Source organism: Chlorocebus sabaeus, chromosome X, assembly GCF_047675955.1.
Source record: "Chlorocebus sabaeus isolate Y175 chromosome X, mChlSab1.0.hap1, whole genome shotgun sequence".
Taxonomy (NCBI): domain Eukaryota; kingdom Metazoa; phylum Chordata; class Mammalia; order Primates; family Cercopithecidae; genus Chlorocebus; species Chlorocebus sabaeus.
The window spans coordinates 103,744,751-103,763,100 of record NC_132933.1 but is presented as its reverse complement, the minus strand read 5'-3'; the positions used below and the strand labels follow the sequence as shown (position 1 = coordinate 103,763,100).

The 18,350-nt window shown below is 51.5% G+C and overlaps 1 protein-coding gene across 4 annotated transcripts in view; it reads right to left on the bottom strand.

Annotated features, from left to right (window-relative positions):
- Window positions 1–17,980, bottom strand: part of OTUD5 (OTU deubiquitinase 5) — a 36,559-nt gene extending 18,579 nt beyond the window's left edge. For 3 of the 4 annotated variants that reach the window (XM_007991643.3, XM_007991644.3, XM_007991645.3), the window contains exons 1-2: window positions 16,590–17,979; window positions 3,934–4,027 (exon numbers count right to left, since the gene is read on the bottom strand). In XM_007991643.3, coding sequence (XP_007989834.1) covers window positions 3,934–4,027; window positions 16,590–17,183 — 688 coding nt within the window. In that variant the 5' untranslated portion in view covers window positions 17,184–17,979. Of the gene's footprint in view, window positions 1–3,933; window positions 4,028–16,589 lie in introns of all 4 variants that reach the window. The other variant, XM_073013734.1, reaches the window with a different exon arrangement.
- Window positions 17,981–18,350: the final 370 nt, after the last annotated feature.

Here is an 18,350-nt window from a genome sequence, read left to right as displayed (position 1 = left end):
GATACAAGGGAGATACAAGGAAGCTGGTGTACAGGAAATGGCCCATGGGAATCTTCTTCTTTCTGAGGCCTGGTTCAACCTCAAATACCAATGTTCTGACACTGGTTGTATGACCTAGACAGGGTAGGGTCTTGGCTTTCTCTTGAGGCCTCAGTTTCCCCATTTATAAAACAATCAAAATTGACCTCAGATCCACCCCTACTAGTGCTGATGGTCCATGTTCCAAAACCAAAAGGCACAGAAGAGTGGGCCTAGCCAATGTTTCTGGGCCTCATCATGGTAACATGCACAGCCCTTGCCACTCCCCCATGGCCCATGTAGAAACAACCATGTGGCCTCCACTCTGCCCACAGAAACTAGCACCAGGACCCTGGTCAGGGTTAGAGGTTTCTGCTGAGTCAAAGCCACATGGAGAGAGGGAGCAAGGGAGAGATGCAGAGTCACATTTCCAGGAGGAGGTTATCTGAGCATAACAGGGACAGGGTGGGCCACAGGATACCTCTGAGGCTCAGGTTCCCACCTCCCCTCCACCCAAGCCTTCACTGATGCTCATGAATCCCCAATAAGAGGAGGTGGGAGAGAACTGAGTGCAAGCAACGGATATTGGTTCACTCAGGGGAACCAATGGCAGGCAGGCAGCTACCTGGGGAGTAGGCAATTCTCAGAAGTCTCTAAAGCAAATGGTAGGACCCTATAGGAAGATAATCCAGGGGAACAGAAGGCAGAAACCCACTTGCCTCAAGACACCCAACAACAGAGGGCCATGTGCTCCTACTTGGAGGAGGTAAGGTCCAGAGATGTCAAGGAACACAGTCAAGGTCATCCAGCCAGTTGACAACCAAGCTAAGAAGCTAAGGATCTTAGGATCATAAAAAGAATGTGTCCTGGCCAGGTGCGGTGGCTCACGCCTATAATCCCAACACTTTGGGAGGCCAAGGCGGGTGGATCACAAGGTCAGGAGCTCAAGACCAGCCTGACCAACATGGTGAAACGCCATCTCTACTAAAAAACACAAAAATTAACCAGGTGTGGTGGTGCATGCCTGTAATCCCAGCTACTCAGGGGGCTGAGGCAGAAGAATCGCTTGAACCCGGGAGGCAGAGGTTGCAGTGAGCCGAGATCACGCCACTGCACTCCAGCCTGGGCGACAGAGGGAGACTCCATCTCAAAAAAAAAAAAAAAAAAAAAAAAAGAATGTGGGTCCTTTGGACACCTCTAGGTTCCCAGGCCAGTTCTGGCTAATGGCCCTGAGCATGTCATTCCCCTTTCTATGCTTCAATCTTTTCACCTGTCTCATGGGATAATGATCCAAGTTTTGCAAGTGAGCCTGAAGCACCCAGCTGAATGTCTAGCACAAAGCAGGGGTCAAGGAAACAGTGCCCTCTATGTTTGCAACCCCCCACTCCAACTCCAACTCTCTGCTCCACATTCCTTCCACTATTCAACACATGACAGGAAGTCAGCCTGTAGGGCTTCACACTACAGCCTAAGCTGACTGCCATCTGTCCCCATCCAGGCGAGGCTGGAAACGGGGCGGGGCGGGGGGTGCCGGGCAGCAAAAAGCCCAGGGACAAAGTCCCCTTCCCAGGCACATGTATTTATGCACTCTGCACCAAGGAAACCTCCAGATAAGGTCTAGAGACCAGGGGCCATGTACTTCGGGGGAGAGGCCACAGGACTTCTGAGGTTTTACAGAGAAAAGCCAAAGGCAGCCCAGTCAGGGGAAATGTGTAGCCATAGTCCCGATAAGGAAAGGCCTTCAACCTGCTGTGGTCAGCTCTTCCTGTAAGTAGAGGCCCCTTATACTGAAGGCCCCAGTGGGAGGAAGGGTCGGGAGTATTTGGGGAGAAGAGCTAGATACACAGATACACACACACACACACACACAAATACTGCTCTTGATACGAGTTACTACAACAAGCCAAGTAGCCCCAAGAGTCGGGGGTATTTGGGGAGAACAGCTAGATACATACACACACACACACACACACACACAGAGTCGGGGGTATTTGGGGAGAACAGCTAGATACATACACACACACACACACACACACACACACACACCACACACACACACACAGCTCTTGATATGAGTTACTACACAAGCCAGGTCCTTACTAGCCAGCCCCGAGGCTTACCCTCAATGACTGCCCAAGACTCAGATGCCTGCTGTACTCTCTGATCCTAACTCCACCAGCAACCCTGCTTACCCCACATCCAGCCTGAGGTCTGGACACAGGGCCTCGCACCTAACAGGCCCCCACCTATTCTTTCTTTGCCTTTCTTTTGTCCAAGATGCCCCGAAACCCAGCTCTTCCTCTGGGAAACATCCCAGGAAAAACACAAACTTGAGACAGAGGGGCAGGAGGGGTAAGTTTTTTCCCAGTCCAACAGAGCCCACTGCCTGAGCCTCGTCTGCTTGGCAGAATAGAGAGGAGACCACTCACTCCACCCTTTCAACAAACACATGTGACTCTGAGGCACCACTGAAAACGGCATCTGGGTTTTACAAATGCTACTGTTCCATGAGGGTCTACTATATGTGTCAGGCACTAAAGGGATTTACCAAAGCAACTTCATTAAATCGTTACAACATTAGGGTCTTTTAGCCCCATTTTATAGATGAGGAAACGGCCTCAGGAAAGAAGAGCTGCTTGCCTAAGGTCATACCAAGAATCAGGGGTGCAGCCAGGGATGGAGCCTGAAACACTCCAGCCCACCAGTAGACATGGGGGTTACCCACAGACAGAGAGAATAGCAGACCAAGAAGGAACTCAAAGAGGCATTGAGAATCAACACCATTTCACAGACGGTAAGACCAAGGCCAAGTGTCACAGCAGTTATGAGTCAGGGCCAGAACTAGAAGGTAGGTCTTCTGACTCCCAGCTCAAAGTTCCTATCAGAGGGCACTTTTCCTTGGTAGGTATCAGAGCACCAAAGGGAGGATCAGGGTCACATTCCCAGCTTCCCCTTCACCCTAGCACAGGACCTCACAACTACTTGTGGGGTCACAGATTCAGAGCCAAAATGGCCTCAAAGATCCAGCTCAGACTGGATAACTGATGGTATTAAGGCATTATTAATTCTGTTAGGTGCAGTAATGGCATTTTGATTACGTTAAAAAGAAAAGAGTAAGTCTGTATCTGTCAGAGAAACATACAGAAATATTTACGAATAAAATGATCCAATGTCGGGGTTTTGCTTTAAAAATACTCTTCTTTCAGGGGAGTGAGAAAGAGTGGGCGGGATAGTGATGAAACAAGGCTGGCCACGTGTTGACTATTTTGAAGCTGGATGATGGGTATATGAGGGTTCATCATTCTACTTTTATGTAAGTTGAAAAAAAAATTCTATGACATAAGAAATTTGTAAAGATCTAGTTTGATAGCCCCCATGTACACAGATTGAGGAACAGAGACCCACAACACACCAGAGATGGGATCTGGGTATAAACCTAGGGGTCATACAGCCAGGGTGGCAGCAGTGTGCTATGGTTAAGAGCATGGGCCTCAGACTAATCTAATGCAGACACTGAATCCCAAGTCTACCACTTATTATTTTACTCCAGACAAGTCACCCACCATCTCGGAGCCACTTTTCTCATCTGACAAATGGAAGCAACAATAGTCCCTACACTCACCTAGCTCAGGGGGGAATCAAAGAGGTTTCCTGTAGCACCTGACAGACCAATGTGTCCCAAAGGATATTATTTTCTTTATCACTCTTCTTGCTGTTATTATTCATATTAATCTTGCACCACTACAACGTCTCAAGACCCACGGCTAGAGGTCAGATACCAACTTGAGGCTGGAGCCTGGAGTCCCTAAAAGATTAGCTAGCTCTGCCTCAACCCTGTCTCAGGGGCTATTCCTGGTAACTGGGACACAGCTTAGGGGCAGCCCTAGGCCCTTAAGGACTAAGGCAGAGACTCACCTACAGCCCGGAAGAGACAGGCGCCATCCTCCTTCATCTGCTTGATGATGAAGCCCTTCTTGTCTCGTAGGGCCTTTTCAAACCAATGCTCCTGCTGGAGGGAAGAGGTGGGGGTCAGCAACAGGGAAAACCTATACTCCATCCCCAGGGCCCCGACCTCAAGCTCCCGAGAGGCCTAGGTCATTGACAGAGAGGACGCTGGCCAAGGTAAAGTTCTCAGCCCTGTGTGACCACTCCATGCATGTGAAGTCAGAGACTCTTTTAGGGAATCAGTTGCTGAGTGAAACTAAGACTTGCTTCCAAAAGGGTCCCAGGTGCCCTGAGAACAGTGGCCCCATCTGCCTTATGACTTTTGCTGACCTTGCAAGGCCTGGCCCAGGGAGCCACATTGCCCCAGGCAGCCAGAGACTCAGACCCAGCAAGTGCCTGGGTGGAGAATGTGGCTCTACCTCAAGGAATTTCATCTAGGAAAGGTGGTGAAGAGGGAGTAACTGGCAAGAGCCTAGATCCTGAACCTGACAAAGGGCTAGAGGATTCCAAGATATGCTGTAGGCTGGGCGCGGTGGCTCACGCCTGTAATCCCAGCACTCTGGGAGGCCAAGGTGGGTTGATCACCTGAGGTCGGGAGTTTGAGACCAGCCTGACCAACATAGAGAAACCCCGTCTCTAATAAAAATACAAAATTGGCCGGGCGTGGTGGTGCATGCCTGTAATCCCAGCTACTCGGGAGGCTGAGGCGGAAGAATCACTTGAACCCAGGAGGCAAGAGGTTGCAGTGAGCCGGGATCACGCCATTGCACTCCAGCCTGGGCAACAAAAGTGAAACTCCATCTCTTAAAAAAAAAAAAAAAAAGATATACTCTAGAAGGCAAAAGTGTGCAAACAATATTCTCATCTGTGACTGAACACATTTAACAAATAGATATCTACACACATATACATATGTATGTATACAAACACACATACGCAAAATTGTGAAAGCTAGACAGCAAAATATCCCTAAGTCCTGGTGTTATCAGCGATTTTACTGCACTTTCCTTTTATAAAGGTACACTAAACCCAAAAAGCTTTGAAAATCAAAAGCCTTTGGCGAATTCATTTGGCATCATAACCTGACCAGAACTGACAAGAATCTATCCCACTTGGGGTGAATATTCAAATATTTCAATGCAGAAAACATACAGGTGTTTGATTATGAGGTGCTGCCTCAGACCCTGCTGGAGGTGTTACGTAATACAAAGTATACACACCAGGTGAGTTTCATAAATTCTGAATTTTTCCTAAATTCCAAAGCACATCTGGCACCGTGAAGGTTCAACTTAAATGAACCTGTACAAATGCATATTTTTGGATTAAAAAAATAATGACCACATAACCTCTTAAAACATAATTTTCATTTCAAAACAAAACCAACCAGAAGCAGCAGACCTTTCCTGGGCCCCTTACGCCCTCTGCTGGCTACCAGAAGCAGCCAGCCTGACCCAGCAACAGGGCTGCAAACTACAGGATCCCAAGCCTGCTCCTTGGGAACACAGGCCTGCCCAGGAATTTATAGGATCTGGGGTATCAGAGACCAGACATAGGGGCCCACCTGTCCATAAGGCCATTTTTCCCCAGCTCAGGCAAGGGGTGGAACCCATCCCCTAGGAAAGCCAGAGGAGAAACATCTCTGGCAAAGTTGTAAGCACAAGGTTTGGAAGGCAGGAGCTCTGGATTCCAACCCCAGCTTTGTCACAAACTTGCTGTCCGATATCAGTCTCAGTTTCCTATGGAATGGGGGATATGTTGATCTACCGGACAGAGCTGTCAAGAGGTTCAGAGGAGTTTCAGGACCTAAAGAAGCTTTGTAAATAACATACCATATACTGGGGGAAGTTGTCGCCAGTCACAGAAGGGGAAGAGATCAGCACGGAGATTATGTACAACTGATAGGCCCTCAGCAAATCCCAGGTGAGTAGCAGGACAGGAGGGGAGGAAGAGGTGACAAGGGAATACCCGGCCAGCCCCGTCATCAGGGCCCACACCCCAAGAAGATGTGGCTGGATTTCTAGAGATGACAAAGGCACCTGGAAGCCCTTAATGAGCTTCCATGCGCAGCACAAGGACTTCTGTTTGTGCACAACATTCCAGTGGTCCAGGTGGCCCTCCTTGCCCCCGAGCCTGTGGATTAACATACTCCAGCCAGTTATGGCCAAGTCCATCCTGGCCACACAGGGTCAGCCATCTCCCAGAGTCATGGGCCTGCCCCAGCCAGGGGTCTCCAGCAGGGATGGTGCAACCATAACTATAGTCCCAAACCTGACACAAGAATGGGTTCTTAAAAAAGAACACAGAAACTTCCTGCCTTTGGAGACAGGGGGAAAAGAGAGGCGAAAAGGAGGTCAAACAGGAGAGGGGCTCCTACTTATCCATCTAAGAAAGATTTACCAGGTAGCTACTCAGTAAGATACCGGGCTGGGCAGTGAGGACAGTGAAATGAATCAGACTTAGTCTCCACTCCTGATAAGCTCACAAACTACTTAGCAGAGGGGCAGGGAAACAGGTAACCACTACAAGGTATGAACAAGGTTGTGAAAAAGGTAAATACCAGGTGTTGTAAAACAGAAAGAGGCTGGGCACGGTGGCTCTCGCCTGTAATCCCAGCACTTTGTGAGGCCGAGGCAGGTGGATCACTTGAGATGAAGAGTTCAAGACCAGCCTGCCCAACATGGTGAAACCCCGTTTCTACTAAAAAATACAAAAAAAAATAGTGAGGCATGGTGGTGCACGCCTGTAATACCAGCTAATCAGGAGGCTGAGGGAGGAGAATTGCTTGAACCTGGGAGGCAGAGGTTGCAGTGAGCCGGGATCCCGCCACTGCACTCTAGCCTAGGCGACAGAGCGAGACTGCCTCTGCCTCAAAAAAAAAAGAAGAAGAAGAAGAAAAGAAAGTCATTAGGTCAGGCGTGGTGGTTCACAACTGTAAACCCAGCACTTTGGGAGGCCGAGGTGGGCGGATCACCTGAGGCTGGGAGTTTGAGACCAGCCTGACCAACATGGATAAATCCCGTCTCTACTAAAAAATACAAAATTAGCTGGGCGTGGTGGTGAATGCCTGCAATCCCAGCTACTCAGGAGGCTGAGGCAAGAGAATCGCTTGAACCCGGGAGGTGGAGGTTGCAGTGAGCTGAGATCACACCATTGCATTTCAGCCTGGGCAATAAGAGCAAAACTCCGTCTCAAAAAAAAAAAAAAAAAAAAAAAAGAAACACAGTCATCAAGGCTAGCACCTGAGAGGAGGTGCCACCTGACCAAAGGATTAAAAAACCAAGACCTCCAAAAACGCTTGCTAACTGGGTGAGAAATGAAGTCACTTCTGCCACGAAGTACCAGGGATGCCTGGAGCCCAGCAACGAATTCAGTAGAGCTAAAGTTCTGGGTAGTACTAGGCAGGTAAGCAAGGAGGGCCAGGAAGAACGATGAACTCATATTAACTGAATACCTGCCCCATGCCAGATGCAAAGGGTGATGTCACCTCATTTAATTGTCCTGACCATAGCCCAGGTGGCAGGAAACATTACCCTCACTTTACAAAGGCAGAAAGGAGGCCAGACATGGTGGCTCACGCCTATAATCCCAGCACTCTGGAAGGCCAAGGCGGGTGGATCACCTGAGGTTAGGAGTTCAAGACCAGCCTGGCCAACATGGTGAAGCCCAGTCTCTACTAAAAATACAAAAAATTGGCAGGGCGTGGTGGCGTGTGCCTGTAATCCCAGCTACTTGGGAGGCTGAGGCGGGAGAACTACTTGAACCCAGGAGGTGGAGGCTGCAGTGAGCCGAGATCGCACCATTGCACCCTAGCCAGCCTGGGTAACAGAGCAAGACTCTGTCTCAAAAAAACAAAAAACAAAAAAACAAAGGCAGAAAGAGAAAGGAGCTGGAGTTTGGATACCAGCAAAGCCTAGTATAGAGGCAACAGGGAAGGCTCCCATGAGCCACAGCATGGAGGACATACCTCTCAGCCCATCCATGGAATATCCTGGTTTGTCTCTAAACATGAAAGAGAACTGAATAGCCCCTTGCACTGCAGGGTGTGGGTCCTGGGGCAGTCAAACTGCCATCCAGGCTTGGATCTAAAGGCTGGACTGCTAGCCACCCACTGACTTTGGCATCAGCAGCCTGAAGAGTTTGGGCTCTGGCCCTTCTCTTTCTCCCTTTGGGGAGAAAATGTTGCTCAGGAAGGGCTGGTAGGGGTGGGGGGTAGGGGATAGCTCAGCCATAGATAAGTTTAAGCTCCAACAATGCCCTGGTCTGAGGAGATCAAGTCCAGGCTGTGAACTGTGGGAAAGTCCCTCCATATCTTTGAGCCTCCACAAAAAGGCTGAGTAAAGCTCCGTAACACCAGAGGATCCCAGGAGATAAGGCAAGATTCTGTAACCTAGGAGTCTAAAGGCCCAAGTGAAGTTGGAGCAGCAGGCTGTGGAACCCAACTGACTTAGGTTCTAATCTAGCTCCACCAATTATTAGCTATGTGATGAACTGCTCTGAGCCAGTTTTCTAATCTGTGAATGGGGATACCAAGCCTCCCAATAATAGGGATGCTGGGCAGACTCAAATATTACAGGGCTTTGCCCAGTAAGAGACCACTTAATGAGTTCCCTTCCTTTCCCCAGGAAGGAAAAAAGCCTCTCTAGTAGGCTGATTAATAGCCACGCAAAGATATCAAACCCTAACCCCCTGGAACTTGTAAATGTTACCTTATAATGAAAAAGGTAGAGCCGGACGTGGTGGCTCATGCCTGCAATCCCAGCACTTTGGGAGGCTAAGGCAGGCGGATCACTTTGAGCTCAAGAGTTCAAGACTAGCCTAGGCAACATGATGAAATCTCATCTCTATGAAAAATACAGGCCAGGCATGGTGATTCACGCCTGTAATCGCAGCACTTTGGGAGGCCGAGGCAGGTGGATTGCCTGAGGTCAGGAGTTCGAGATCAGCCTGGCCAACATGGTGAAACCCTCTCTCCACTGAAAATACAAAAATTAGCCGGGCGTGGTAGCAGGCGCCTGTAATCCCAACTACTCAGGAGGCTGAGGCAAGAGAACTGCTGGAACCTGGGAGGCGAAGGTTGCAGTGAGCCAAGATCGTACCACTGTACTCCAGCCTGGACGACAGAGCGAGACTCCATCTCAAAAACAAACACACACCAAACATTAGCCAGGCATGGTGGCTCGCACCTGTGGTCCCAACTACTCGGGAGGCTGAGGCTGGAGGATCACCTGAGTCCAGGAAGTGGAGGGTGCAGTGAGCCAAGATTACACCACTGCACTCCAGCCTGGGTGACAGAGGCCGGCCCTATCTGAAAAGAAAAGAAAAGCCCAGGCACAGTGGCTCATGCCTGTAATCCCAGCACTTTGGGAGGCTGAGGCAGGTGCATCACCTGAGGTCAGGAGTTTGAAACCAGCCTGGTCAACATGGCGAAACCCCATCTCTACTAAAAATACAAAAATTAGCCGGGCGTGATGGTGGGTGCATGTAATCCCAGTTACTCAGGAGGGTGAAGCAGGAGAATAGCTTGAACCCAGGAGGCGGAGGTTGCAGAGAGCCGAGATTGTGCCTGGGTGACAAAGCGAGACTCTGTCTCAAAAAAAAAAGAGAAAATAAAAAGTGTTTGCAGATGTAATTAACTTACATTATTAAATCTGGAGATGGGGGGGTTATCTTGGAGTATCAGGTAGGACCTAAATGCAATCACAAGTGTCCTTATGAAAGAGAGAAATTCAATACAGACAGAAAAGGAAACCAAATTTACAGAGAAGGCGATGATGAAGATGGAAGCAGAGATTAGAATGATGCAACCATAAACCAAGGAATGTTGGCAGCCACAAGAGGCTAGAAAAGGTCTAAATTCTCCTTGAGAGCTTCCAGAAGGAGTGTGGCCCTGCCAACACTTTGATTTGGAAGCAGTGAAACTGATTTTGGTCTTCTGGCCTCCAGAATTGTGAGAGAATAAACTTCTGTTTTTTGTTTTGTTTTTCTTGAGACGGAGTCTCTCTCTGTCGCCCAGGCTGGAGTGCAGTGGTGCAATCTCAACTTACTGAAACCTCCACCTCATTGCAACCTCCAATCCGTCTCCTGGGTTCAAGCAATTCTCTGCCTCAGCCTCCTGAATAGCTGGGATTACAGGTACCCGCCACCACACCCAGCTAATTTTTCTGTTTTTAGTAGAGACGCGGTTTCACCATCTTGGCCAAGCTGGTCTTGAACTCCTGACCTCATGATCCACCCGCCTCAGCCTCTCAAAGTGCTGGGATTACAGGGGTGGGCCACCGCACCCAGCCAACTTCTGTTGTTTTAAACCACCTAGTCTGTGCTAACATTTGTCACAACAGCCACAGGAAACTAACATACCCCTCTTGGTAGCACTCCTTGGTGTCTGTTCCCTAGTGCCTCAAGAATGTGAGACAACATGGCATGGATCCCACTCTGCAGGGTCCACCTGTCTACCATCCTCCAGAATAGGTGGTCAGAATTAAGGCAGCAGGGGCCTGGAATCTCCCTTCTCAGCATGGGAAACTACTGACCCTGCCTATGGATGGATGAGCTGCCACTGAAACAGGAAGGGGGCAAAAGATGGCAGCAGCAGTGGCAGTTCATGGACAGATGTCTTCCCTGAGCCCATGGCCAAGAGGTGTTTAGCATTCTGGGACTCACAGCTCTGTCCCAGCAGCCCTGGTGCCAAGACCACCCCCTCCAGCAAAGCACCCAGGAACACTAGCCTGGCTCCATGGACAAAGCAGGCGAGCTGGGCACGGTGGCTCACGCCTGTAATCCCAGCACTTTGGGAGGCCGAGGTGGGTGGATCACGAAGTCAGGAGATCGAGACCACCCTGGCTAACACGGTGAAAACCCGTCTCTACTAAAAATACAAAATTATTAGCCAGGCGTGGTAGTGGGCGCCTGTAGTTCCAGCTACTCGGGAGGCTGAGGTAGGAGAATGGCGTGAACCCGGGAGGTGGAGGTTGCAGCGAGCTGAGATGGCGCCACTACACCCCAGCCTGGGGGACAGAGTGAGACTCCGTCTCAAACCAAACAAACAAACAAAAAACAAAAAAAACCACAGGCAACCCATCCAACGAGAAACATAGACACAATACTCTCTAAGGACCAACACAAGCCCTCCAGGGCAGAAGGGGAGAAGCCCAAGGCACCAACATTTGGCTTGGCCACTGAGGGCAGGGGGATTAAAAACCTCCAAGATCACCCGGGAGCGGTGGCTCACACCTGTAATCCCAGCACTTTGGGAGGCCAAGGCAGGCGGATCACCTGAGGTCAGGAGTTCAGGAGATCAGCTTTGCCAACATGGTAAAACCCCATATCTACTAAATATACAAAAATTAGCCGGGCACGGTGGTGGATGCCTGTAGTCCCAGCTACTCGGGAGGCTGAGGCAGGAGAATCACTTGAACCCAGGAGCTGGAGGTTGCAGTGAGCTGACATTGCGCCACTGCACTCCAGCCTGGGCAGCAGAGCGAGACTCCACCTCAAAAACAAAAACAAAAACAAAAACAACCCAAGATCCTGTTATTCAGTAATAGAAAGGAATGAAGTACTGATACATGCTACAACATGGATAAGCCTTTAACATACTATGCTAAGTGAAAAAAGCCACATAACAAGTAACTGCATATTCTATTATTCCATTTACATGAAACATCCAAAATAGACAAATTAAGCCAGAAAGTAGATTAGTAGTTGCCAGAGGCTGGAAGGGGATGAGGAAATTGGGGGATCATGGCTAAAGAGTGCTGGATTTCTCTTTAAGGTGATGAAAATGTTCTAAAATTGACTGTAGTGATGTGATGGACGCACCGATCTGTGAATATACTAAAAGCCACTGAACTGTACACTTCAAATAGGTGAATAGCGTGGTACGTGAATTACATCTCATTAAAGTTGTTAAAAGAAACACACCCAAGGGCTCAGCACCAGCCAAGAAGGATGCTGAACACTGCTTGAAATGTCCTACCACAACCCCCAAAGGCCAAGGGGTCCCACTTAAAACTTTCATGAAGGGTGAGGGGAGTGGCAACAGGGAAGAGACTATAACTTGCTTCACAGCAATGAGTCCAACCTCCCTCCTCACCACTACCCATTTCATGGAGGGAGAAACCAAGAACCAGAAAAGGGAACTGGCTGAAGACCACACAAAAGCTTACTGCAGAAACAGGACTCAAATCCACATTGCCTGGGAAAAGACCCCTTCCTGCTTTCCCACCAGCTAGCTACCCAATTCCAGTTGGGGTAAGAAGAACCCAAGAAATCAGCAGGTTCCTAGATGCCAAATGAAGGGCCTTTGCTACCAAAGATAGGTTACTAGGAGTGGACAAAGGCTCCTAGGAAGAACGAAGATGAACCTGGGGCAAACTGCCCATTCTGGGCAAGTGGAAGAACCAGTCAAGGTCCAAGGTGAGCAAGATCAGATACACCTGGGCACGGACAAACTTTTGCAAAAAGGGCAGCTGAGTGGGGAAGTAGTTTACCTACAGCTATAAAGCAGGTAAGGAGGAGGTGCTGAAGTCTGGAAGGTGATGAGAGAATTGAGGGATGATGGCTCAAAGCTTGCCTTACTCCAAAGCCCCAACTCCACACACAACTCTACCTCCACACCACTATCCAACAGGCCTCCTGACAGGAAATCCCACTGAGCTTGTTCATTACAACAGGGCTGCCCACAAAAAAAAGCTGTTCATCCGCCGTGAGCCTCACACAAAACAGGCTGCTTGTCCTGCCCACCAAGCTTAGATGGCTGAGAGGGAACAGAGGAGCCAGGAAGAGAGGGGGAGAAACCCAGTTCCTCCTCAAAAGACATCTACCATTCTTTGCCACCTCCAGGTCCAGAGAGCTTTGGACTGAGTTCCCTAAAATCCCAAACAACACCTCACCAGCATCTTGCCTGGCCAGTGAGGAAACAGAAGCCCAGAGCGCATAGGTAGAACCTACCCTGGTTCATCCAGCAAAGCCCTGAAAGACCCAGAGTTGGAACCCAGGCATCAACTATGGTGCCACGCCCAGCTTTTTCCACCACCTCAGTTCACATGCCCCTTCTCAAAGAGTTCTGTGGGGTCTCCAAACTCAGGATGCTTACAGGCCAACCTTTTCATAGAGCAGACTCTCAGCAAGACAGCCATGCCTGGGAACCCCTGACATCACCACCCACCCAGCACCTGGACCCCACGGTGCCAAAGACTCCTAAAGGAAGTAGGGATACAAGAGAATCAGGACAAAGAGGAAGCCCAAGTAGTCAGAACCCCAGAATCGCCATCCAGACTCGTTCTTAACGACGCCTCTCTTCCCAAGGGATCCAACTGACCTCCAGGCTACAAACACCCCTAGTGATAGTTTAGGACCAAGACTGGGGTGGCAGGAGGAATCTTCCCTCTTCTCATCCCCAAAAGTTCTCAAGTTGGACCAGGTGAGGCAGGGAAAAGAGGATCACCTTATTTGTCCCAAAAAGTGTGGGGACAGAAAGCCTCTCCTGTCATTGGGAAGGGCAGGTTTCATGAACCCACAGAACTTGATTTTCATAATCTGTTTTTTAATTAATAAAGATGAGGTCGGCCGGGCGCGGTGGCTCACACCTGTAATCCCAGCACTTTGGGAGGCCGAGGCGGGCGGATCACGAAGTCAGGAGATCGAGACCATCCTGGTGAACACGGTGAAACCCCATCTCTACTAAAAATACAAAAAAATTAGCTGGGTGTGGTGGCGGGCGACTGTAGTCCCAGCTTCTAGGGAGGCTGAGGCAGGAGAATGGCGTGAACCCGGGAGGCGGCGGAGCTTGCAGTGAGCAGAGACTGCGCCACTGCACTCCAGCCTAGGCGACAAAGCGAGACTCCGTCTCAAAAAAACAAAAAAAAGATGAGGTCTCACTATGTTGCCAAACAGGTCTTGAACTGCAGGGCTCAAGTGATCCTCCCACCTCAGCCTCCCGAGTAGCTGGGACTACAGGTATGGGCCACTATGCCCGGCTTACTCCCATGTTCTTATGGGGACAAGTATAAGAGAGGGACTGCAAGGGGCATAAGGAGGTGTTTTTGAGTTACCATGGCAGCACAGGATGTTCTTTCTCTCTGTCGATGGAACCAGGGATGTATGGCTCCCTGTTTCTAGAGAAGGAAAGAAACTACCCAACCACAGAGAGAAGAAATAACTGGTCCTGACCCTTGAGTACAGATGGCTTATCGTGCCAGAATTAATGATGGGAGGAAGGGAACAAGAACAGGGAGCTCAAGACAAGGCTTGGGACCCCTGTGAAGTACAGAAAGATTTACCTGAGCCAAGGGGAAAAGGAATGTGGGAGGAGAATTTCCCCAGAGTGGCGATGTCCCAAACCCCTTTCCTGTCCCTGGGAAGAAAAAAGCTTGTCAAAAGCAGTTCAAAACTTATTATATGATCTAGAAGTGAGAAGCAAGCATAGCTAGGTCAGGGAGAAACTCTGAATCGCTCCTGGTTTCAGAAGGGAGGCTCCAGACTTCAAGTCCCCAGGACCTCACAATCTTCTCATAGAAAGTAGGAGGATCTTCTTGGCCCTGGCCACGAGGGAGCTCAGGATAAGGGGTTCATATGACCCCGAAGAGCATCCAGGTCCTTCTGTCCAATGGGAGAGGATGACCTCACGTTCCTCTCCTAGTACAGAAAGGAATGCCTGGTGTGGTAGGGGGAGAGCCTCATGCCCAAGTGGGAGCCAGGCCCCAGTCCCTAAGGCAAACGATATCTTGTCCCAGAGGAAGCTCGGGCCCAGACTCTTTTCCTCAGAATCCTATTCTATTCATGTCCCCAAAAGGAATTGGGAATCTGAGGCCCAAGTCCCCGAGGCAGGAAATCTTACATCCCTAAATGACCCCTATGACTAGGGTGTATGTATGTTGTCTGAGGTGAGGTGACAGTACCCTAAGGACAGGTTCAGAAATCAGGTCCTAAGGTGGGGAACAGGCCTTCGCACACCTGAGGTAGGATTCAAACCCTTGGAGGTAGACTCAGGACCCTGTTCCACAGGGATCCCTTATCCATGCCCCAAGGGAAGGGTCTCAGGGCTCAAGTGTCGGGGGAGGAGTCCTCCTCCTGTTTCTCAGGGGTACACCTTAAGTTCCTTGAGGAGGAAGCTCAGACCTTACCTCTAGACACACAAGTCACCAGGGTACGTATGAGTCTCCCGTCCCTGAAGGAAAGCTCAAGTGTCCTTGGCAGAGTGGGTCTCAGGCCCTTAAATGTAGGCAGAGATCTGTAGGGAGGCCCCAGACATCATCTCTGGGATCCCATGTTGCCCATGTCCCCTGAGGAGTAGTCTCAGGCTCAAGTTCCCAAGGCAAGGGTCATATGTCCCTGACAAGAAGCTTAGGCCCAAAGAGGGGAGGGCCTCAAACCCGTTACAAAAGGGAAAATGGGATACTGTATCCCCAAGGTATGTTTCAGTCCCTTACAATTGGGGTAAAAAGGTCACATATGTTTGTGGGGTAGGGAGTCTCGGACCCCCAAAACCACTCAGACACCAGTCTTGAGAAGAAGAATCTCCTAAGGCTTCACCTTGTCTGAGACCTTTGCAGCAGAACACCACGCCCCCGAAGAGGCCTCAGACTTGGTCTCTAAAAACCTCAGTCCATAAGCAGGTGGATCTTAGGCCCTAGGATCCAACGCTGTGAGTCTTCATTTTCCTAAAGAAAGGTTCAGGCCCCTGGTGGGGGCGCTGAGGGCCCATCACTTCTTACAAGAAGCTTAAGATCCTGAAGAGATTCAGGGCCTTGTCTCCGAAGAGGTAGGTCTCAGCCACTGATAGGAAATGCAGACCTTTGTCACTCAGAAAGCGGATGAGTTGTACTCAAGTAAAGCTGCTGGTCCTTGGGTGTTGGTTTCGGTCCCTGTCCCCAAGGGCAAGGGAATCACATCTCCCTGCAAAAAATCTTATATCCCTGGAAAAAGCTTAGAAGATCCCTGTCCTTAAAGGGGGCATGTGTGTGTATGTGTGTGTGTCAGGACCTTGATTCTACAATAAGGACTCTCAGGCCCCTGAAGACAGACTTAGGACCCTTGAGGTCTCAGGTCTGGCTATTCAGTGGTCCTGTGCCGTGCTACCTAGCGAAGCCAAGAGAAGACTGTCCTACATGCAGAGTGTCTCAGACTCTTGAAAGGGCTTAGACTCCTTGGGGATGTTCAGACCCGATCTCTGAGGTCTCCACCTTATTTGACTTTCCTGGAGGAGGAATCTCAAACTTCTATCCCAAAGGAAAAGAGCTCTTAAGCCACTGAACACAGACCTAGGTCTTTTGGAAGACCTGAGACTCCTGCTCAAGAGGGGCGCGATCCTACCTGTGTCTCTTGGAGAATTTCCACCTATTGGTCCTACAAGATGAGGTCCCAAGTACTGAAATGACGACTATAGACCCTAAAAGAGGCCTCGGATCCCATCTTTAAGTCTGCCACCTTATCGTAGGCCTCTAGCCCCAAATCTCTGGAGGAGAGGAAAGAAGGCGTCTCACACCCCTACCACCAGAGAAAACTGTCAGGCCCAGTGAAAACGCCTAAATCCTTTGGGGCGATCTCAAACAGCCTTCCTTGAGTCTCTTCACAGTCTGGGGGTCCCATCTGCTGTAGCCGCCCACCCCTCATCCCGCAGCTCTTACCTGCTCGACAGTGGCAGGGTCCATAGCCTCGATGCGTGCTGCAGCCGCCTCATACTCGTCCTCACTGTTGTAGCCTGCGCCGACCTCCTCACGCTCGGGACTGCCCCCGCCAACCGCGCCAACCCCGGGAGCTTGACGTCGCCGCTTGCTGTGCCCAGGCCCGGAGCAGCAGCCGCCCACGCCTACGGCACCACCCACACCCACCACCACGCCCGCGGCACCCACACCCGCCGCCGCTGCGCCCAGCGCGTCGCCGGGACCGCCGCCGGGACCACCTGGGCCCCCGCAAGGAGGTGGAGAAGCCTGTTGTGGCCGGGGACCCGCCACTGCACCAGGCGGTACGGCCAGCGCCCAGCGATGAAGTGCGCCCGGCGGTCCTGGTAGCGGGCCTTGAGGCGGTGGCGAAGCTCGCGGACGGGCCCCCACGACGCCGGAGTCACGGTCGCGATCGCCGCCGCCCACGCCCGCGCCGCCGCCGCCCACGCCCACACCCCCGCCGCGCCGCGGCGCCGGGGGCAGCGGCCCGGGCGGCGGCGGCTCGTTGGCGGGGTCGGCGTCGGGAGGCGGCGGCTTCTTTTTGGGGAGTATAGTCATGGCTGCACCGCCGAGTACCCCCCAACAAACCCGGCGCGAGGCACGCCGGGAGAGAACCCGGATGAGGGGGGCTAGTGTAGTGCGCTAAGCACGACGGGAACGGCGAAACCCGGATAAAGGGATCGCGGCACCGGTTCGAGAACCCTCGGCGGCGGCGGCGGCGCGCGGGTTACGCCGGGAGGAGAACCCGGATGTAAAGTCCAAGATGAAGGCAGTGCGGCGAGTTTGTCGGAACCTTCTCTCCAAGTCCAGCAAATTTATTGCTACGCTTGTTCCGGCCTTCTGCTTCAAAGGAAACAGAACCAAAACAAGCACCTCTTCGCTCCGCCCCCTCGCAGGTTCTTGCACTACCGGGTGGGGCCCCGGGGCGCTGCGCACGCGCGCCAGGGCACAGCCCCGCCCCTTGCTCGGAAGTACGTGGGCAAAATCGCCGCCGCAGCCACAACAATTGCGAACACCAACCAATTGAGCAGCTGCGTGGGTCCTCGACGACGCCCACGGGCCAATCACAGGCGAGTGCTCGCCCTCCGGTGCCCTCCGTCTCAAATTTCAGTCAAAGTCGACACCCTGGTTCCTAGCCTTTCTCCCCGTCGGTCCTGTCTTGCTCTTCACTTTTCTCCCCGAAGCTCTGACTCGCAGTCGTCGGTACTGCGGACGGACAGCGTGGCCTGTCCCACGTACGACAGGAAAAACACCTCCCCTCCAGGCTTCCAACTTGAACGCTGTCAGCCGGAATGACTGGAAACATCAACACTCCCAGAGCATAGCAGTCCCCTGTAGCGTCACTTCCGGTCCCACCCACCTACAAATATCCTTCCGGGGGAGGCGGGCACCGCTTCACCCCGGCAACAGCCTGAGTTCTGCGGTGATTGGCTAAAAGACGCCGTCACTCGCGTCATACCGACCAACCTTGGGACAGACAAGCACCGTGGGGACAGTGGTGGTTTGGGAAACAGACACGCCTTCTCTGGCACCACAGCACTCTCGCCCTCGCGTTGACCTCCCCGGCCCTATGGCTAGTGCGCAGGCGCGGCCCAGCCTTCCCCCCCCCCTTCTAATCGAGACGGGGGTCTCACTCTGTCGCCCAGGCTGGAATGCGGTGGCGCGATCATAGCTCACTGCAAACTCCAACTCCCAGGTTCAAGTGATCCTCCCGCCTCAGTCTCC